This window comes from Chionomys nivalis, chromosome 2 (assembly GCF_950005125.1).
Source record: "Chionomys nivalis chromosome 2, mChiNiv1.1, whole genome shotgun sequence".
NCBI classification, from domain to species: domain Eukaryota; kingdom Metazoa; phylum Chordata; class Mammalia; order Rodentia; family Cricetidae; genus Chionomys; species Chionomys nivalis.
In genome coordinates this window covers 121,011,715-121,032,009 of record NC_080087.1, presented here as the reverse complement: position 1 = coordinate 121,032,009, position 20,295 = coordinate 121,011,715, and the positions used below count along the sequence as shown (strand labels likewise).

Below are 20,295 nucleotides of genomic sequence, written 5' to 3'. Positions count from 1 at the left end.
AATAGTTAATATTCATTTTAATATTTAATATAATTTAATACCATCACAGCATAGGTCAGATTGTGTAATTCTTCCCCTCAAAACCCAGAGATGCCTTCCCATTTTGCTGGGAATAAAAGCATCATGACCCACAAGATGCTAGACCATCTGGCCTTTTCAAGCTATGCGATCCATTTTACCCTGACTCTGTATTCATTTCCTCCAGTCTTGCTGGTCTTCTGGCTCTGTCCAGAATCTGCCAGGTACATCCACATGGGCTGAAATGACCCTGCACGGCACCCTTTCTTTCCTCATTCTTTCAAGGCTGGCTCCAGTGTTGCTGTGGAGGTAACTCCAATTACCCTATATTATTTTATTTTATTTATTTTTGAGACAGGCCTTCACTGTATAGCCATGACTGATCTGGAATTCCCATCTTCCTGCCTAAACCTTCCAAATGCTCGAACTGCAGGCGTGTACCAATGCAGGTACTCCAACCACTCCATTTTAAGGCACACCTCCACCACATTTGTATCCCCCACTCCATGCTGAGTCATCTACACAGTATTTCTCTCCTCAGTCTTTACACTGTCTCTGTTGCTCTGTTGTCAAATGTCTGTCTTCTCTGGTACACACAACCCCAGGGACTGGTACCTTTATCTGTTTTGTCCACGGCTATGTTCCGGGCCAATGGAATGGTGCCAGTCTCATAGGAACAACTCAAGAAATGTGTGCTGAAGGAACAAACACACCCCAAGTTTGGCCACCCCCATGCATAGGTGAGGTCTAAAGATGTAAGTGGATTGTTCAGTTACACGGTTCATTTCTTTTTTTTTTTTTTTGGATTTTTGAGACAGGGTTTCTCCGTAGCTCCTGGAACTAGCTCTTGTAGACCAGGCTGGCCTCGAACTCACAGAGTGCTGGGATTAAAGGCGTGCGCCACCACCGCCCGGCCACGGTTCATTTCTTTAACCAACCCACTAGCCAATCAGTCAACATTTTGGGACCATCTGTTGCATTCCCTGTATGGTGAGGCATGGTGTTAGCTAAACAGCTTCGGGCGGTGGGTTTTGTGTATGTGTGTGGAAGGCGTGGCATGCAGGTGTACCACCCATGCATGCATTTGTAGAGGCCAGAAGTTGGTGTTGAGTGACTTCTCTTACAGCTTTTCATCTTACACTTTATGATAGGATCTCTGTCTGAATCTGGAATGTCCTAATTCAGGTAGGTTGGCTGGCTGGCTAGGGAGTCCCAAGGACCATCCTGTGTCTCCCCCTTAACGCTAAGGTAGAGATACTTGTCGCCGTACCTGGACTCTCTGCATGGCTGCTGGAGCCCTGAACACCCACCCTCCTGCTCACAATAAGCTCTTTACCCCTGAGCCATCCTCCTCTGCTGACTGCAAACTTAAAAACAAAATGAAAGACTGTCTATTCCTTTGTTCTTAGGGTTCTGTGTATTATGTCTCCACATCTTTAAAAACCTTTTTAGAATTCAACTTACACTGTAGAATTCAATTCATCATTGGAGGTTACCGGGGACTGGTAGACAGGGTGTGGCTGACGACAAAGAGGATGCACACGTGAATATTTAGGGTGATGGGACTGCTTTTATGTTCCTGGGGTAGCAAATACACAATTTCATGCATTTGTCAAAACCCAGGGAACTGCACATCACAAAGAGCTGGCTTTAATGTATGCGAACTACATGAAAAGTCATTCCCTAAGGCACTTAATCTTTACGGACATAATTCAGCGTTTAAATTGTTTCTTCTGTACTGCGCGCCTGGGAATGCATGCTCACGCTCACAGGCACAGTTGCACACATGCATGCCCGCCCCCTCTGCACACACACCTGCACAATACACTCTTTGACTTCAGTTTCCCAGAATGAAGATGGTTTATTTACCCAAACAACAAGTCAAGAATGCTTCCCTCCCATCTCTGAATGACCCTGGCTTTTAACTCTTCCCAGAGTTCATCCCTTTAGAGCTCAAGGTCAGGTCTGGATCTCTAAAGGTGTGTGTGTGTGTGTGTGTGTGTGTGTGTGTGTGGACTGCAGATGGAACTGTGGGGCTCAGGAATAGGATCCTATGCAAGCCCTCTAATACTGAGGTTCTCCTTATATTCTTTTGTTGCTGTTTTGAAATGTAAATTAATATACTGCTGTCAGAAATAACACAGAAAACTCCTGTGGACACTTCACTTGGGTATTTCCAGTGGTGACATCCTGTATGAATACCAAGAGAGTGACAGTGGCGTGGTATATCCATCTTAGCAGATCTACTGGTTTTATATGCACTCTTGTTTATATGTATGTCTCCCCAGGGGGTTTCTCTCTCCTGCACTAGAAGAGCTTCTATACTATTGTCCAAGAGGTCTGTGTGGGTCTCAGGCTAGGCTCACTAACTGCTAACCCTTGACCTCTGACCTCCATGTGGTAAGCCTCTCTGCCTTGACACTTTCCCTGCCCTTCCCTGTTGATGTGCCCTTCAGATCTGCACAGCTGAGAAAACTGGGCACCTGGGAAGATGACGAGGGACTGCAATCTGTGTTTAGTGGCCTGGGCACCTGTCTACTTGTATGTGTGTGTGTGTGTGTGTGTTGGGTGTGCATATGCAGGTATCAAACCTTCACAAGTCTGGACAAAGGAATCATCTATTACAGCTTGCAGTCAGTCACAGCGCTTCCTGTCTTCAGGATGGAGTCCTTAATGATCAAAGCTTTTGCCCTCATCCACACAGAAAGCCCTCCAAACCCCTCTTCTACCCCGGTCTCCTCGTGCTGTCCCTCGGTCTCCACTGCCCTCGCAACCTTGCTGCTGGTTACAATCCTAGCCCGCTACCACTTCCACAGATGAGAGCAGATTGTGAGAGGATTGGCGGGTGACGGTGGAGTGGTGGTGGTAGTGAGTGCAGGACCAACTAGGAGCCAAAAATCCACCCGAACTCCAGGGTCTGGGTCTTGGTGCTTACCCGCTGTAATGGAGGGGGTTAGGAGAGCCCACTGGTCCCTCTGCTCACTCACTGGGGCCTGTCCCTCCATGAACCTCTCAGCCATCTTCTCTGGACTTTTCCTCTTCCTCTCCAGCAGCCTAGTGAGGCTGGGGCGCTGGGGCTGAAGAAAGGAAGTGGGCCTGAGCCCAGGGGTAACTCAACTCCCCAGCTCACGCAGGCTGGGGGGAGGGGGGCAGACATACTGTGGGGGAGGAGATTCTTTTAGGCCAGCGCTGGCAATGGGGGCGCTGGGAGAGAGAGAAGGAGCCACAGGGAGTCCAAGTCCCCTCCTCTGCTGCCCCCTCCCTCCACTGCTCATTCGCAACCCGAGCCGGGGGGCCTAAAAATAGTCCCCGAGGCGCAACCGCGGGCGGCCCTGGTGACCTTCTGGGTAGCACAGGCCGAAGGCGGGCAGGCAGCAGGAAGGCCGGCCGCCGGCCCCACAGGACCCATCTCCTAAGGCACCATACCCCCCAGGGCGTCCTCCTGGCCAGCCAGTTCTAGCGTCCCCAGACCCCCTAGTCCAGCTCACAGAGGACATGCAGAAAGGCCGGGGCACGCGAGGCGAGGACGCCGGCACGAGGGCACCTCCCAGCCCCGGGGTGCCCCCGAAGAGAGCCAAGGTGGGGGCCGGCAGAAGGGTCCTCTCCACCGGGGCAGGGGCCGGGGCGCCGGTCTTCCTGCGGCCCCTGAAGAACGCGGCGGTGTGTGCGGGCAATGATGTACGGCTGCGGGTGGTAGTGAGCGGGACACCCGAGCCTAGCCTCAGCTGGTTCCGGGATGGGCAGCTCTTGCCCACACCGGCCCCAGAGCCCAGCTGCCTGTGGCTGCGGAGCTGCGGGCCACAGGACGCCGGCGTGTACAGCTGCAGCGCCCAGAATGAGCGGGGCCAGGCCTCCTGCGAGGCTGTGCTCACAGTGCTGGAGGTCAGAGGTAATGCAGAGGTGGGGCCTGCTGGGCAGGGCTGGGGGCACAGGGGTGAGACGGCTGCCCAGGCCACGCGATGCAGGTTGCAGTCCCTCGCCACCTTTCCAGGTGCCCAGTTTTCTCCTCACTCTGAAGGGCAGATCAACAGGGAAAGTGTGACAAAGTAGAGACGCTTCCCACATGAAGGTCAGAGGTCAAGGGTCAGCAGTTCGTTGGCTTAGCCTGAGACCCACACAGACCTCTTGGATGATAGTACAAAAACTCTTCTAATCTAGTAGAGAGAAACGTCCTGGGGAGAATTGCTCTCTTCTGCTCCAATGACAGGCTTGAGACCAGGTGACCAGCCCCTCATGGATATGTGTGTTCCTCTGAAGGGGCCAGTTCCCCTGCTCAGGGCCGCATGGGAGGAGGATGGCCAGACCTTCTCTCCTGAAGATCAACGCTGGGACAAGGATAGTGTGGTTAGGAACAGGCAAGGTGGAAGGGATCAAAAGTGTATGAACAGGGTCCTGGGTTTCAGCAGAAGCTAGACATGAGAAGTGGTTGCTTGAGAATCCACGTGTGTGTGTGTGTGTGTGTGTGTGTGTGTATGCATGTCTCAGACATTTGTGAGTTGTGGGAGGCTCCAGACTCTGGTGGTGTTAATACAGATACGCAAGATGAGGGTGGATGGAGATGGCATTGAAAGCTTGTGGAACATGTTTGCCGAGGTGCCCAGGTGAGCGTCCAGAGGACACCCTCAGGGCTGGTGCCCTTGTTCTTCTGAAGGCAGAGTTCTAGGCTGATGTATTGAAGTGGGAGGGGAGGGGCAGGGGCCTCAGTCTTGTAGCTTGGTCCTGTTGTAGCTGGTGGAGGTGTCAGGCCATGCTGATAGTCCTTGGGTCAATTTTGGGGTTTCCCCTTGTCAGTTTCTGAGCCACATGGGCCAGCAAATTTTGAAAAATGGAATTTTTCAGAAATAGAGGAGTAGGTTTCATTTGGGAGAGATGCAAAGGGGCTGCTGGGGGAAACGGGGGTGTGTCACTGTTCCGGTCATTTGCTAAGGGGCATCTCTTTCTACTCGGAGGTAAGGGTCAATCTTGGGATCTAGGGAAGAACTCCAGAAATGAAAGACCTCAGCAAGTGGAGAGGAACGAAGTCCAAAGTGAGATGTCCCTCCCCCTCTCTCAGAGTCTTCTCTCCCTAGCATCACCCTGCCCATTTTCTAGAGTCTTCTTATGATCTGGCCTGTAGGTGGCCAAGGGTGGCTTCCACAATTGGCCTACAAGCTGCCAGTACTGATTTCCTTAATGTGGGTGGGCCTGGGCGCTGGAACACGTTCTGGAAGAATTCTGAGCTGAAAGAGTAGATTCTTATAGTTTTTATTTATCTATAATCTGGAGTAAAAGAAGTTGAAAACAGACTATAATTCAAAGATTAAAGTAGATAAATTAATAAGAATGCAACTGGAAGGGAAGAGAGATGAGTTCAGGAGAAGGGAGGAGAGAGGAAGAGAATGGCAGTCATGATGCTGGTTAGATGCTGGACAGGTCTACAGAGGACTGCCCTTCCAAAGGCTTCCCGGTACTGGTGAGACCAGTGTGGGCCAGAGAGGAGGGAGGTCTGCCTGAGACCAGGTCTGGTGACATGTCAGGACTGAGCATCCTGTTCAGTCTTCATGATCTTTGGGGCCTTTCTAGTACTCAAGAAGTTCTGGGGGACGGAAGGATGGGAGAGAAAGAGAGAGATTGTTCAGTGTCTTAGCATTAGCTACTAATCTGTTGGCCTGGTCTGTCTCCTGTGAAGATGAAGGCTACCTCCAGCCCCCAGCAGGACTGTTTCCTGGCTGCTTTTGAATAAGGGTGGTGTGCTAGGCAGAGATAAATCCATACTGAACATACCTAGATATAGGGGTCCAGTCTTCTGGCTGGGGCCATTTTGGTGGACAGTGGGGGTGAAGGGCTTGGCGTGAAGAAAGGCCTTGAGTACTGTAGGGCTGGCTTTAAGGCCTCTGACGTTAACAGTAGATGGGAAGAGGGGACTGAGTCGAAGCCTGTCCCCTTTGAGAGCGTGCCCAGATAAACACACAGACCCAAGGTGGCCAAACAGTTCTGCTGGGAGAGGGTGGCTTTGGTGATGCTGGAGGGTAAACTAGAGTCTGGCTTCTTCTCCTTCTGTTGCCCATCCCTCACATCCCCGCTCAGTGCCAGGTCCTGGTTCAGGCGAGCTGAGCCAGCAGCTTGGCATCGCTCAGACATCATAGAAAACGCTCTTATTTGGAATTGACAGCAAAAACATTCAATGAACTTGAGGAAGCCAAGCAAGGACCTGGCCAGAGAAGGAAGGAGCCGTTTCCTGGCCATGATGGCTTTCTGGCTGGGTGAGACAGGGTGATCTGAAGGCTCCTGGCACTCCAGAAGCCTGGGGTGTTAGTTCAGGATGGAAGGGTCTTGGCAAGTCTGTCACAGGGTAGGAGTTTTGTAAGATGGTAAAGGCAAAGGGTTTGGGGTGTTGCCGTAGGAGAGAAAGGAGAGAAAGTGGTAGAAATTAGGGATGCTGGTAAAATCCTTAGCATGTATTAAGGTGTGCTATCTCATTTAATTATTTAATCTTCCAAACTCTTTGATTATTATTTGGACTTTATTAACACTTAAGACAGCCGGATTCCAGTTTACCCAAGGTTGAATGGTAGTGAGTGAGGTAGCAGGGTTAGGCCTGGAACGCTGGGTCTCTGAGTCTGGTCCTTATTGCCTGTCCATAGAAAGGAAGGTGAAGACCAAGTGAAGAGCTTCTCTCCATGCCTACCTCTCTCCTGTCAATTTCTCACTCCTTCTCCAGCCTGCCTCTAACACGGGTGGGCATTCTCTTTGGAAGCCTCTGATCTCCATCCTTACACGGCTCCTCAGCAAGAGGCCAGAACAAGTTAAGTGGTGCCCTCAGATCATGGGGCATGTGTGACTTAAGAGGAGACCTTCATGCACTGCAGGGCAGGGGGTACAGAGCAGCTGAGAGAAGGGGCAGTCAGGGGGAGCTGGTATGTGTTAGTTGAAGCTTTATAGTGAGGATCTGAAGATTGGTGTTAATCAGAAAGGCCAGCCGTCAGCAGATGACAAGGAACCATTCTAGTACTTGAAGGCATGGAAGGGGAGGTTCGAGTTAGTTGGAAACAGTGACAGGTTAGGCCAGGAAAGGAGAGGAATGCGGCAGAACTCTCCAGGAAGGACTGTCCTGTATTTACCATCTTTCCCACCTGGACTTGGACTGTCTGTATTAAAGAGCCACGAGAAACTACTGTGGAATCGGAAATGGGAAAAGAATGTCACCATCCATGTGTGCACAGCACAAAGTGCCAATCAGAGAAAGGAGGAGGGGCCACAGTGGAACGCAGAGGAACCCTGGGAGGGAAAAGAGAGGACCTGAGAAGCCTCCTTCACTTTGTGGATCAGAGCAAGATCTGGGCAGAATGGTGGAAAGATAGTCACTTCTCCAACAGTTTCTTGGGAACGAGCTGGGGCGGGATGGGGAGGAAGGAAAGGCTGGATGAAAGCGGCTGTTTTAGATTCACCACCTGTTCCCTACCACTCCTTACCTTTGCTCACCTGCGACTCACTTCCGTCTACTGTGTACCAGTTGTCTACCATTTGGAGGTGGGGGGGCGGGGGAGAACAAAAAGCTATGACCGAAAGACAGACAATATGAGGCACCATCACCTGTACAGCAGGAGAGTTACAGAGTAGATGGGATTAGAGAAAGGGAAAGAGAGGAGCAGAACACAGGCAGGAGAGGAAGACTGGTGTGTGTGGTTCAGAGGAAGGTCTGCCAAGAGATCAGGGCAGGCAGGGTCTTTTAGAGATTTTCCAGCTAAGGGGAACGCTGGCAGGGCTGAAATCAAAAAGCGGCAGAGGAGCACAGATGCTCTGTCATGAAGACAAAACTGGACTGGGGGGCGCTCTTGCTGCGAGCCATGCCTCCCAGGCCAGTCCTTCAGGTTGCTGTAGACTCAGGGCAGGGACACAAAATCCTGCCAGTCGCTCTTCAAGCCCAGCTGTCCCATCACTCACGCCCGCTGCCCATTGGTTATTTTTGCTATGGAATGTGCCAGCCCCTCGGATTTTCCTGGGGAACAAGGGTTCATGTTACCCCCTCTGTCCACTCAGCTCCTCCAGCTGTGAGATGGTGTATTTGGGGGTGACCAGGGTCCTCTGGCTGGAAGTAGTGTGGACAGTGCCTTCTCAGTGCACATTTCTACACACGTGTCTCCATGTGAACCATTAGCCACTGGTTGAGAAACTAGGACACCTGGATGCAGCCAGAAGGTAGAAGGTGGGATTTTAAGCCCCCCAGGTATGATGGTACATACCTTTAATCCCAGCATATGAGAGACTGAATTTGAGGCCAGCCTGGTCTGCATAATAAACTCCAGGCCTTCCAGTGCTATAAAGTGAGACCCTGTCTCAAAAACAAAACAAGATAATAATAATAATAATATCTTGAATGTAAACAACTACAGGAGTCAGATAGAAACAAAAAATGAGAAAGGTTCTGTAGTGAGCCGTTGAATGTGAGTGTGTTGTCTCACCCTAAACCAAACCAAATTCATTGGGTCTGTCTCTGTGTTTATTTCAGTGCCAAGGTTTTAAAGCAATAGGGTCAAGAGACACACGAACGAACCAGCATGTGGTTCTTTACGACATAATGGTCAATAACCTAGTCAGAGAATCCAGGCTCCGTGAATTTATTAGCCGCGCATCCTGGGACAAGTGATTGCTTTGTACCTCAGCCTTCCTCCTTATGGGGATTAAATAAATTACTCACACAAAGTCCTCAGCGTCATGCCTAGTGCTGACCAAGAAGGCAGTAAATGTTAATAATTAGTACTGTACTCATAGCTGGGACTGGCACCACACCGGTGCATTCTGGGATGAGGATCCCTGGCTTGATAACAGTTCTCTTAGCCTCAGCCCCTTGTCAGTTCAATGGGGATAGGAATATTCCTAAGAGTTCTAGGCTCCTGGGGTTGTTTTGAATGAACTGAAGTTTGTAAAGTGCTGGGTACTTGGCAAATGCTAATGAAGCCTAGCTACATTATTATTAGGAAAGGAAGACAGACCTTTGTTTAAGATGCATTTGTGTTCATGGTGCTGAATAAGGGGGGAGGGGCAGTGGAGGGAACACACCAAAAATCTTGTGAGTAACTCAATTGTGGGAATATGAGTTGACTTTGATTATTAGCACCTTAGCTCGTGCCGTGTGTGTGTGTGTGTGTGTGTGTTTGTGTTTGTGTGTGCATGTGTGTGTGTGTTGTGGAGATGGATGGATGGGAAGGGACAGTACAAGGAGCATTCAGAAATTCGAGTCAAAAAGGGAACCCCCCCCTTTTTTTTACTGTCCTGAGGAGCCTGGGTCCAAGACAGTACGTATCCCCAACCCAAGGACCTTTGTGCTGAGCATGACCAAGGCGCCCCCACCAGGCGCTGTGCTCTGAGGTGAGATGTTGGTACTGTCTGACAGTGTGCGTGTGCGCATGTTTGCGGAGTATGCTAGCGAAGATGCTGCTGACCTTCCATAGCCCGCCTGCTGGAGGAAAGGGGATGCGGCGAGGAGGCCGTCTCTCGCTGCCAACGAAAGTGGCCTGAACTAGAGGCTTCTGCAATCCTTTCTGTGCCTCAGTTTCCCCATGTGCCCAGGGCCCGAAAGGCAGATGTGGGGTGGGGGTACTGGCTGTCAGAGTTGGGAGGTGTTCCGTGGGAGAGCTGGAAAGCAGGCAAGTGCTGCCCCAGGGTGGGTAGAAGGGCTGGAAAGGGAAGGGTCGCCAGGTAGGGCTCAGGCTGGCGGAGGAGGGGCGGGCTCTGGGCGCAGCCGCCTTCCTCTTACCCCCACCCCAGCTCCCGAGGCCCGGCTGCTCCTTCCGCCACCCGCGCCGGCTCCGGCCCGCTCCCCAGCTCGCCCCCGGCCCCGCCTCCAACTCCGCCCCGCCCCCGCCTGTCCCCTCCTCGCCCGGCCGCCGGCCCGGCCCCCTCCCCCGCCATGAAGAAGCTGTGGGTGAAGAAGCGTTTCCAGGTGAGGGCTCCGGGGGCGGGCGGCGCCGGGAGGGGGTAGGAAGGGCTGGGCGCCCCGAGGGAGGGCGGGTCACCGCTGCTGGGCCCAGGGGAGGGGGCGCTGGAGTGGCGCTGGCCCCACCCTAGCCCTGCGGAGGGCGACGGGCCGGGCACATGGGGGGGGGGGGATGCTGGCCAGCGACTGGAGAGCTCAGGCCCCTCCCCGTGCTGAAGGGCAGAAGCCCCCATCACCCCAAGCCCCTCGACCCCTGGAGGCCCCGGTTACAGTCTCAGCACGCAGTACCCACTGGCTTCTTTGCTATCTCACCCACACCCAGCCCTGGCCTCAGTCCACGCCCGGCTTTTCCTGGGCCCCCTACTCCGCAGCCCTTGGTATTCCGGAGATCCTGAAAGGAAAACTAATGGATCCGCGCTGAGTTCAATAAATTTCCCCAAGCTCTGTCATGTCCTCTGTGTACTGGGGCCTCCTTCCTGCATTAGCGAGGTGCTGGCCTTTGAGAGATCTTATCCTTTGCCAGCCCCCCACTCTGCCTGCTTGACACCTATCCCAGGTATCTGCCCTTCCCCGCAGCCGGAATCTGTGTCCTCGGCCCTCCATCTCTATTCGTTCTAGCGCCCCCTCCCTCTTCCCTCAGTAGGGCGGATTTCCTCTTCTCCTCCCCTGTATCGCTGGCCGTGCTTCTTTGACCCCAGGCTCACAGGCTCTAGCCTTTAGGAAGTACTTGGGTTTGCTCCACAACCCTGCTGGTCCCTAGCCTTTCTTCCCTGGCTCCTCCCCAAAGCCGAGCTGGATAGCCTAGAGGAAGAACTGAGCCACTATGACTAGAGCAACCTAAAGGCTCTGGTCTCTTTGCCCTGGCCCCTAGTATGAGTTCTTGTTTGATAATAGTAGATTGGGATGAGAGGTATATGGACTCAGGAACAAGCCTCCCCCTCAACTGCTCGTTCTGGCTTTTCTCTTTCAGAAAACCGGCCATTCCCGCCGGGCCTTTGGCCGACTTACCCATGGTGCGTGGACTTCGGGTTGCTGTAGCCCATGCCCACTTCTCCTCTTGGTCCATGCCCCTTCATGAGACACCACAGCTCTGAAGATAGCCCATGAGATGTGGAACCCCCTCCCCATCTATCCATCCCCAAGAAAGACCACTATTCTCTGCAGCTGAGAAAGGCCATAGTATTTGGGAAGGGGCTCCCTAGCACACTCACCATGGGCCTTGGCTCTCTGTTGTCCATCTGTGGGACCAAGTGAGAGGCATTTACATTGCCGTGTCCTGGCAACGACTACATGGCCCCTGTTTATTATGGTACCCAAAGGGAAACTGAGGCATGGAATATGCTAGGCTCTAGGATCTTTGCTCCTAACTTAGCCATAGCATTTTTTGAGGACCATTCAGTAGTAGAGAAGTTCCCGAGGAGGATAATTTCCTCAACACAGTGAAGACAGATGGGATTGCATTCATAGGGAAGGGCCAAAGTACAGTGTAAACACTGTAATAGAGGATGGGCTTGACAGACCTGAGACTGTGGCTGTGCACAAATATGTGTGTGTTTGTGTATGTGTGTGTGTGTGTGTGTGTGTGTGAGAGAGAGAGAGAGAGAGAGAGAGAGAGAGAGAGAGAGAGATAAAGGACCAGTAAGTGCTGAGGTACCAGAATCACTGGGCATTTGAGATGACCGTCTAAGCATTTGGCTCCCCAGTGTTGGTGCATTCTGGGAATATCCCTCCCCTCCCCATCCTACAGAATATCTCTGGTATCCCTGGGCACCAGGTGCCCTTATATTCCCTATGTTCTGCCTGACTTCCATGCAGAACATACACTCTGATAACCCCATCCCACAAACACTCTGATAACTGTCTGTCCACATCTCTCTCCTGCTGCTCCTATGGAAGCGAAGTTTTCCGCTCCTGCAGAAAGCAAAGTTACGGTAGGAAGCTGACTCCTGCACTAGCCCCTCACTCCCTTTCCCTACCCAGTCTGGGCTTCTCCTCACCCTGCCTCAGTTACACCCTGATGCCTTCTGTTTGGTTTGGGGTTCAGGACAGCCTGGTTCTGCTGTTGGTTGTGTGGCTTGACAGTACAACTCTGAGGTGACTCCTCTTTGTTCCTGGGGTACCGGAACCTAGACTTTTGAACCCTGGAACTTAGGGCCTTGTTATGTGGGATGCCGCTATTCAAGACCTTAAGGTGTTATGGACATGGAGAGGGTGGCAGAGGCCCTGGTAAGCCTTTAAGTGGGTGGGGGTGGCTTATGTGGAGGGGTCCATGGAGGTAAGGGTGATTATTCAAGGGTGAGTGGTCCAGATGGAGCCTGGACACCAGCATGGGAGGGGCTACCTTAAGCATCCGAGGCTGGACCAGGGGGAATCAGGAGCAAAAGAGAGTAGATCGGGTCCTGGAAGCTCTCCCTGCGATAAAGATGGAACTTGCTGTGGGGGAGGCAGGAGGCAGGAGGCGACTAGGGAAGAGTTGGAGGCATAGGGAGGAGGTCCTTGCCCACACAGACCCCTTCTTCTCCAGACTCCGAGACTGCTGAGGATGACATCAGCGATGTGCAGGGGACCCAGCGCCTGGAGCTTCGGGATGACAGGGCCTTCAGCACCCCCACGGGTGAGCTTTCTGGGTGCTCCAAGAGCAAGCAGACTGGCTTCCTACAAAGGGTGTCTATGTCTCACTGTGCTCCTTTCTTTAGGGGGCTCTGACACCCTGGTGGGCACCTCCCTGGACACACCCCCGACCTCCGTGACAGGCACCTCAGAGGAGCAAGTGAGCTGGTGGGGCAGCGGGCAGACGGTCCTGGAGCAGGAAGCGGGCAGCGGGGGTGGCACCCGCCCCCTCCCAAGCAGCCCAAGGCAAGCACAGACAACCGGGGCCGGGCCACGGCACCTGGGGGTGGAGCCGCTGGTGCGGGCATCGCGAGCTAATCTGGTGGGCGCAAGCTGGGGGTCAGAGGATAGCCTTTCGGTGGCCAGTGACCTGTATGGCAGCGCGTTCAGTCTGTACAGAGGACGGGCGCTCTCGATCCACGTGTAAGTAATGGCCTCACCCGGGCCCACACTATCTCATCTCACCATGCTGCCCCTGTGCGCTGCCCCATCACTACTCCATAAGCCTCCATCCAGCCTCCTCCGCCTCACCCATCTCCGTGCGCCCCATTCCCCTCGGCTTCCACTCCTGGCACTGGCTACACTCTCTTTCCACACCACGCCCTCCTTTGCCATCGCCACCCACGGCCTCCTGCTCCCACCTGTGCAGGCTCACAGTGCCATCTTCATGGTCTTGAGGACCCCTGTGTCCCTTCCTCTTCTCTTCTAAGAGCTTCAGTTTGTCAGGGCCCCTCTCCCGCCTCGCCCATGTAGGCTCCAGTTGTCCCAGGATTCCCCCCCCCCTACAAGGGCCCCCTCCGTGCCTGCTGTCTCAGCAGCTGCCGCCTTTTCATCTCTCTGCACATTCCTGTTCCCATGTGGGCCTTTTTCTGGGAGGAACAGAACCTTTCTGCACGGCAGCTCCCGGGAGAGCAGGAGAGAGCAGGGGAGCGAGACAGCACCCAGGAGAGAGAAGCCAGAGAGGTGGTCAGGGGCAGCTGGGGCAAGGGGCCTGCGGACCCTGGGAGGATGTGGGTTGTGGGGAGGCAGCGGGCTGAGAGAGGAGGGGGGGTGGGGATAGGGAGCTGTGGTGGAGGTGGAGGGTTGGAGGAATAGTGGCAGGGGGCTTGGGATGATCTCATGGACAGCACCTGAGGGTGGGTCCATGGTTGACCTGGTAGGGGGTGATGACAAATGGAGGTACTGGGGTGAGGTGCTGAAGCCATTTTTGGAGGTTTAGGGGATGGCAGAAACAGGAGGGGGTGTATAGCGGAAGAGGGGAGTGGCTGATGAGAGATGTGATGGAGGGTATCTGGGTAACCGAAGAGGGGCTTGGTTTGTGATGGGTGTGGGTGCTGGGTAGACATGCAGGGTAGGGTAACAAGGGCTCTGGTGTGATTTTTAAGAGGGTGGCTAGACTGGCTAGTGATGGGCAGGGGAGAGGCCTAGGTCCATGGCAGGGGCCTAGGGCGCTCTTTTGGCTTATCTTATTGGTGTTATCAGGCACTCCTTCCCTGCCTTTCTTTCCCAGGCCCCAGCCTGAGCCTGGAGTTGCTATGGCAACTTCAGAGGAACCCATTTCCTTAGTGATATCTATGGTACAGAGTCTGGCCTGGAGCTGCGAGCTGCCTGAGCTGCCGGCAAGAGGTCTCCTCTGCTGTCCCTAATTTCTCTTCTGGCTTTGCCCAGTTCCCAGAAACCGGTCCTTAAGGACTCTGCTGCCCCTCCCTCACAGTAGCCGGCCTCCTGGCAAACATCTGAGGCTTTTCTCCTTTAGCCCTTCCCCCTCTTCCAGGCAGGGGCGGGGCTACAGCGTGGGCGGTGACTCAGGTAGTCTAAAATATCCTTACATCGAAGCGTGCATAGAACTTATGCTCCTGGATGTACTGTTTCTTCTCCTGCCGCGTTCCCAGAAACCCAGACAGTTGGAAGGGAGTGGAGGCTTAGGGATCAGGCTATCTGTATTTCATCCCCGATACCACTTCCTGGGCACTTGGGAGGGCACTGGCCCTCCATGAATCAACCTCAGTTTCTTTATCTGTAAATAGGGACAATATCAGTTCGTCCGTCGAGGGACTTTTGTAAGGATTTAAATAACTCAGTGCAGGTGGAGCCTTAATTCATGCCTGACCCACACTAAGTATTCCATGAGCTTGCTCGTGGGTTTTCAGCTCTGATCCATCAGGTATGGGAAGAGCTCTCAGATAGATACCTTTTCTTGCCGGTCTTCGTGTGTCATATGCCCTTTCCCCATACAGATGGGGGAAACTGAGATCTAGCTCCTGGGCCCCAAAACTCTATTTGACCAGGAGGCACTTTGAGTGCACAGGCTTCTTCACTCCACATGCCCCCACGCTCTTTGTTCTGCCCCAGCTGGTAGTTATTTCTGAGCGGGACTAATTCTCGGGGTGCCCCCTTGAAGGAGAACTTCTGTCTTTCTCAGACAGGTTTGCAAGAACTCAGATTTTTTTCCCAGGCGAGGTAGACAGGGGCTGCACTAGGGGGAGACTGATCAAGAGGCCTGGCTCTGGGATAGGACCCTGCCCTCTAAAAGCAGTTGCTTTTCTGGGAGCCACTGTGAAGGACAAGTATCCCATCCAGACTGGGCAGGGCTGCTGTGGGGGCCAGCCTGGGGCAGGAATGAGTAGGAGGCACATTCCTGAGAGGAGCCCCTCCCCATCTACCCTTCGTGTCTTCTCTCACCATCTCATCTTTGAGTCCTCAGCTTCCTTCTTTTCCTCTCCCTCATGCTCAGTTCTTGCTGTGTCCCAGCTTTCAGGGCTGGGGGGAGGGGGCTGGCCAGAACCCCTGAGGCTGAGTCTGTACCTGGACCCAGCTAGTAGCTGGGTCTGGTGCATGAGCCGCTGGCCTCTCTCCCCAGCACCTGCTCTGGCTGTGCCCTCGTGGGGGTGGGGGTAGGGCAGGAAAAATCTGGCCCGTGTCACCCCAAGCCTGTCCAGCATGCCCCACTGCCCAATCCCTCTTACAAGCCAGGGGTCTTGGAGGAAAGGCCCCCTGAGTCCTCCACCCCTCTCGGCCTTGGTTCTGCAGCAGTATTCCTCAGAGTGGATTGCGCAGAGAGGAGCCTGACCTTCAGCCTCAGCCAGCCAGTGATGCCCTACGTCCACGCCCTGCCCTTCCACCTCCCTCCAAGTCCGCACTGCTTCCCCCACCATCACCTCGGGTGGGTAAGAGGGCTCTGCCAGGATCTAGTGCCCAGCCCCCAGCTACTCCCACTTCGCCCCATCGGCGTTCTCAGGAGCCCTCGCTGCCTGAGGACACCATCGCTGAAGAGAAGCGAGGGAAAAAGCCTAAGTCATCAGGGCCGTCGCTGGCGGGCACTGTGGAGTCCCGGCCTCAGACGCCACTGAGCGAGGCCTCGGGTCGACTGTCAGCGTTGGGCCGCTCACCCCGGCTGGTGCGCGCCAGCTCCCGCATCCTGGATAAGTTGCAATTCTTCGAGGAGCGGCGACGCAGCCTGGAGCGCAGCGATTCGCCACCAGCGCCCCTGCGGCCCTGGGTGCCCCTACGCAAGGCCCGCTCGTTAGAACAGCCCAAGTCCGAGGGCGGCGCGGCGTGGGGCACACCAGGGACCTCGCAGGAGGAGCTGCAATCACCAAGGGGCAGTGTGGCAGAGCGGCGTCGCCTGTTCCAGCAGAAGGCGGCCTCGCTGGATGAGCGCACGCGACAGCGCAACGCAGCCTCGGACCTCGAGCTCCGCTTCGCCCAGGAGCTGGGTCGCATCCGCAGATCTACGTCGCGGGAGGAACTGGTGCGTTCGCACGAGTCCCTGCGTGCCACGCTGCAGCGCGCCCCATCTCCTCGAGAGCCCGGCGAGCCCCCACTCTTTTCCCGGCCCTCTACACCCAAGACTTCACGGGCGGTGAGCCCGGCCGCCACCCAGCCACCTCCTCCCAGCAGCGCGGGCAAATCTGGGGACGAGCCTGGGAGGCCCCGCAGCAGAGGACCAGTGGGCAGGACTGAACTAGGGGAAGGCCCGCAGCAGGAGATTAAGCGTCGGGACCAGTTTCCCCTAACCAGGAGCAGAGCCATCCAGGAGAGCAGGAGCCCTGTGCCGCCGGGCACTGCTGATCCCCCAGAAAGCAGGACAAAAGCGCCCTCTGGTCGAAAACGGGAACCCCCTGCCCAAGCGGTGCGCTTTCTGCCCTGGGCCACTCCGGGTGTGGAGGGCGCTGTTCTGCCCCAAACTTTGGAGAAGAACAGAGCCGGGCCTGAGGCTGAGAAGAGGCTTCGCAGAGGACCTGAGGAGGATGGTCCCTGGGGACCCTGGGACCGCAGAGGAGCCCGCAGCCAAGGCAAAGGTCGCCGTGCTCGGCCCACGTCCCCTGAGCTCGGTAAGAGCCCAGAGAGGGCAGAGAACAGCAAGGGTGAGCAGGCTAAGGGAACAGCAAGACTGCTTGGCGGAAGCAGGTTTTGTTTGCTGCTTTTATTATTGACACAGGGGCTGGGGTAAAGGTGCCATGTTAGAATCTGCTACTGCTAAGAAGGAAATGAGTGTGCTCAGTAGAGCAGAGATGTGAGCGAAGCCCAGGTGTCTGCTGTATGTCCTTTAAGGTCCAGTGAACTGCAAGGCAGTGGGGCCAAGGACCAGCAACTGGAGGAGGCGCTGGCTGGAACCTAAGGAGTTTTCATGACCCCCTCCCTTTGTGGGAAGAGATAGCCTAAAATTACTGAAAAACCGAAGCGTCCCTAACCCTTTACTCTCCTGAACCGCACCCCCCACCACCCATTCCAGCACTAGTCCCTATCGCGTTGGGGTCACAAAGGTCACCTTCTAGCTTTGACTCATCCTTGCATCCTGCCTCACTGATTCCTGTGGATCATGCGCAACATCACCAACAGAATGCTACTGTCCCTAACCCTGAATGTTTCTAACAGCAACCCAGGGCCTGTACCTGGAGAAGCAGAGGAAAACATCCTTCACCTTCCCCCACGCCCTGATGCTTTCCCCCAGTGTATCCCAGGGTCTGCCAGTACCCGTATTATTCATTGCACTTACCGCCTTGTAGTTTTCTCTATCAAAATTATTTTTCATTCCCAGATCAGCCCCTCGAAATCTTTAGACACGTGTAGGCTTCCATCCATCCTCCTTACCACCATTACTGTTTCCACCACAGAGCCCCAGATGTGTCAAGTAGGCCCATAGCGACGTTACTTCATTTCCGTCGCTATGCCAGTTGCACAAGGCACTGGATGTCATGCCTTTATCTTCCCCATACCGTAGCTGAGGCTCAGAGAGATGCTCTCATTTGCTGAAGGTGATATAGCTAAAAAGACAGCCAACCTGGGATTCTCACTGCCCTTTCTGCTACCTGTGTTGTCTCTTATCTAGCTGATAAAAAATGGTAGAGGTAGAAAGCCCCAGGGGAGGGGTTAGAGGAAAAGCGTTTACCCAGTGTGCTAGAGGCCCTGAGTTCAACCTCCAGCATATGTTCGGAAGATACCTAGGGAGAACCACAACAGCGACTTTTATTTGTGTGTATAGTATCGAAAAGCTTGCACCTTATCTCCTTTCCTGTTGTATTCCTGGCACTTGGTGTTTAGCGGGCAGTTACATATAGTGTTGCTGTTTGCTGAGAGGACCGAATCAAAACCGATCTTCGTAGACCCTCTGACTACCACTACCTCTTCGGAATCTGTGGCCTTATACACATTTGACTATCCCCCTCACCCCACCCCTCATTTCCCTGTGAGCTTAGTATTGCTGCTTAGGTCATAGGGGACTGGTAGCTTATTCTCCATCCGTTGCTGCTTAGACGGTCTGTGGTCCTCAGAGTACCAGGACTGACATAATGGCCAGTTCATGTGAAGACACCCATGGTGCATCCCACTGCCCTCCAGAAGCCAGCACCAATTGTGAATGAAGTAGACTCTCTGTTGCCCTGTACTGATGAAGAACCTTTGCTCTGGCTTCTCCCTTCCTTTGTCTCAGGACACTCAAGCCTTTGCTTTCTTCGGATGCTGCCTTCCAGAAACTCCTCATGCTGAGTTTTGGTTTTCTAGGATTCTGTACTACCAACATCCCCTCTCCCCACAAATGTCCCCTGATGCCCCCACAAGACTGACGTCCCCTTCCTCTCTCTACCCCTGCTCCTGTGTCCGGCAGAGTCCTCAGACGACTCCTATGTATCTGCTGGAGAAGAGCCTCTGGAGGCACCAGTGTTTGAGATACCCCTGCAGAACATGGTGGTGGCACCGGGAGCTGATGTGTTACTTAAGTGTATCATCACCGCCAACCCCCCACCCCAAGGTGAGCTGTGGGGAGGGCTGGAGGCTGGCAGGTGTGGTGGGGAACCTGTGGTATGGGAGCAGGGTAGGTTTCCCGGAATCTTCTTATGTTAGGGAGGGGAAGAGGAAAACTGTTAGTTCACGGGGCTGCCTGGACTCTGCTGTATTCGGCAAGGTTGCCCCCTAATTCCCCAGCTCAGGGGTAGGCAGCCTGAGCCTCTGGAGTGAGGGAAGATTCCTCAGAATTCTCCTGAGGGAGGAAAGCTTGAGGTACCCTAGTTGGTAGAGTGCTTGCCTAGCACACGCAAGATTCTAAGTTTGACCTACAGCCCTGCAAAAGGTGGGGGAGCATCCATAATCCCAGCTACATAGCGAACCTGGGCTGCATGGCATCTTATCTCATTTTAAAAGTTAAAAAATATATATTGGCATTGGAAGAAATGTCGGGTGGTAGGGTGGTGGGTAGGAATGGAATTCCCCAGCGAACCCTTTGTGGCCATGATGAGCTGGTTCTTCCTCTTTCCCCACAGTGTCCTGGAAAAAGGATGGGTCAACACTGCACAGTGAGGGTCGGCTTCTCATCCGATCCGAAGGCGAGCGGCACACACTCCTGCTTAGGGAGGCCCGGGCTGCTGATGCTGGGAGCTACACAGCCACTGCCACCAACGAACTGGGCCAGGCTAGCTGTGCTTCCACACTGGCCGTAAGACCTGGTAGGGAGCCTTCCAGATTGGGTCCTGGTTGGGGTGAGCTGTGGCACCTCCTGAGGAACATGAGGATGTGGGGTCAGAGTCTCTGCACTTGTGCCTGAGCACCTGGCTTCCCAGTGTGTGCAATCCTTCCTTACAATGGATCTGACCCTCTGGAGGAGGCAGCTTAAGTGACCCTAGTCTCATGACAAGGGCACTTTCATCCAGAAAAGTCCATGAAGTTGGTGAAATTCATCCTTGAACGTCCTTTAAATGTTATCTTTCCAAAGTGATTCTCTGAATGGGGTCTGTGAAAAGGCCAATAGTCTTTGAGTCTCTAAGAAAAAGAATGTCTTAGTTCAAAGGATTTAAAAGGCACCAAGTGCTTCTGAGGTCATTTCTTTCCAGGATGAGAAGAAAACAGAAAGTAAGAAACAAGGGCCCAAGGGCTGGGTCCATTCCTGTTGGATCCCAGGCCCTACAGAGGCCACAGGTGAGAGTACCATTCAGAGATGGTCATCCTGAGCCTGCCTTGTCTATTTTTATAAAGGCCCTCACTTGGTGTCAGGCTACTTCGTTTGGGTTTTAGCCTGGTAGCTTTCTGGTTCAGGCAAGACTAGACCAGTGTCTATGTGCATAGAAGTGCTATTCATTTAGGTGGTTGAGTCTAATAGTGTGCTGATGCTGGGCGTAGGAGGGGATGAAGAGGGTGTTAACCAGGAAAGGGTACTGGTGAAACCCACAGAGGTGGGTGTTACCATTGGGTATCCGCACTAGCTAGGAGGCCAGAGCTCAGAGACCAGTGTTCTGAAATGCTTGCACTGAGACTTCAGG

The 20,295-nt window shown here is 54.0% G+C and overlaps 1 protein-coding gene across 6 annotated transcripts in view; it reads left to right on the top strand.

Annotated features, from left to right (window-relative positions):
* The first annotated feature begins 3,362 nt into the window (after positions 1 to 3,362).
* The window catches only part of Speg (striated muscle enriched protein kinase), a 56,297-nt gene continuing 39,364 nt past the window's right edge, over positions 3,363 to 20,295 (top strand). The window contains exons 1-8 of one of the 6 annotated variants that reach the window (XM_057758317.1): positions 9,683 to 9,940; positions 10,905 to 10,947; positions 11,831 to 11,865; positions 12,459 to 12,548; positions 12,631 to 12,967; positions 15,575 to 16,878; positions 18,651 to 18,794; positions 19,303 to 19,485. In XM_057758317.1, coding sequence (XP_057614300.1) covers positions 18,728 to 18,794; positions 19,303 to 19,485 — 250 coding nt within the window. In that variant the 5' untranslated portion in view covers positions 9,683 to 9,940; positions 10,905 to 10,947; positions 11,831 to 11,865; ... (2 more) ...; positions 15,575 to 16,878; positions 18,651 to 18,727. Of the gene's footprint in view, positions 3,908 to 9,682; positions 9,941 to 10,904; positions 10,948 to 11,830; positions 11,866 to 12,458; positions 12,549 to 12,630; positions 12,968 to 13,301; positions 13,508 to 15,574; positions 16,879 to 18,650; positions 18,795 to 19,302; positions 19,486 to 20,295 lie in introns of those variants that run through there. The other 5 variants (XM_057758310.1, XM_057758340.1, XM_057758304.1 and 2 more) reach the window with 5 other exon arrangements.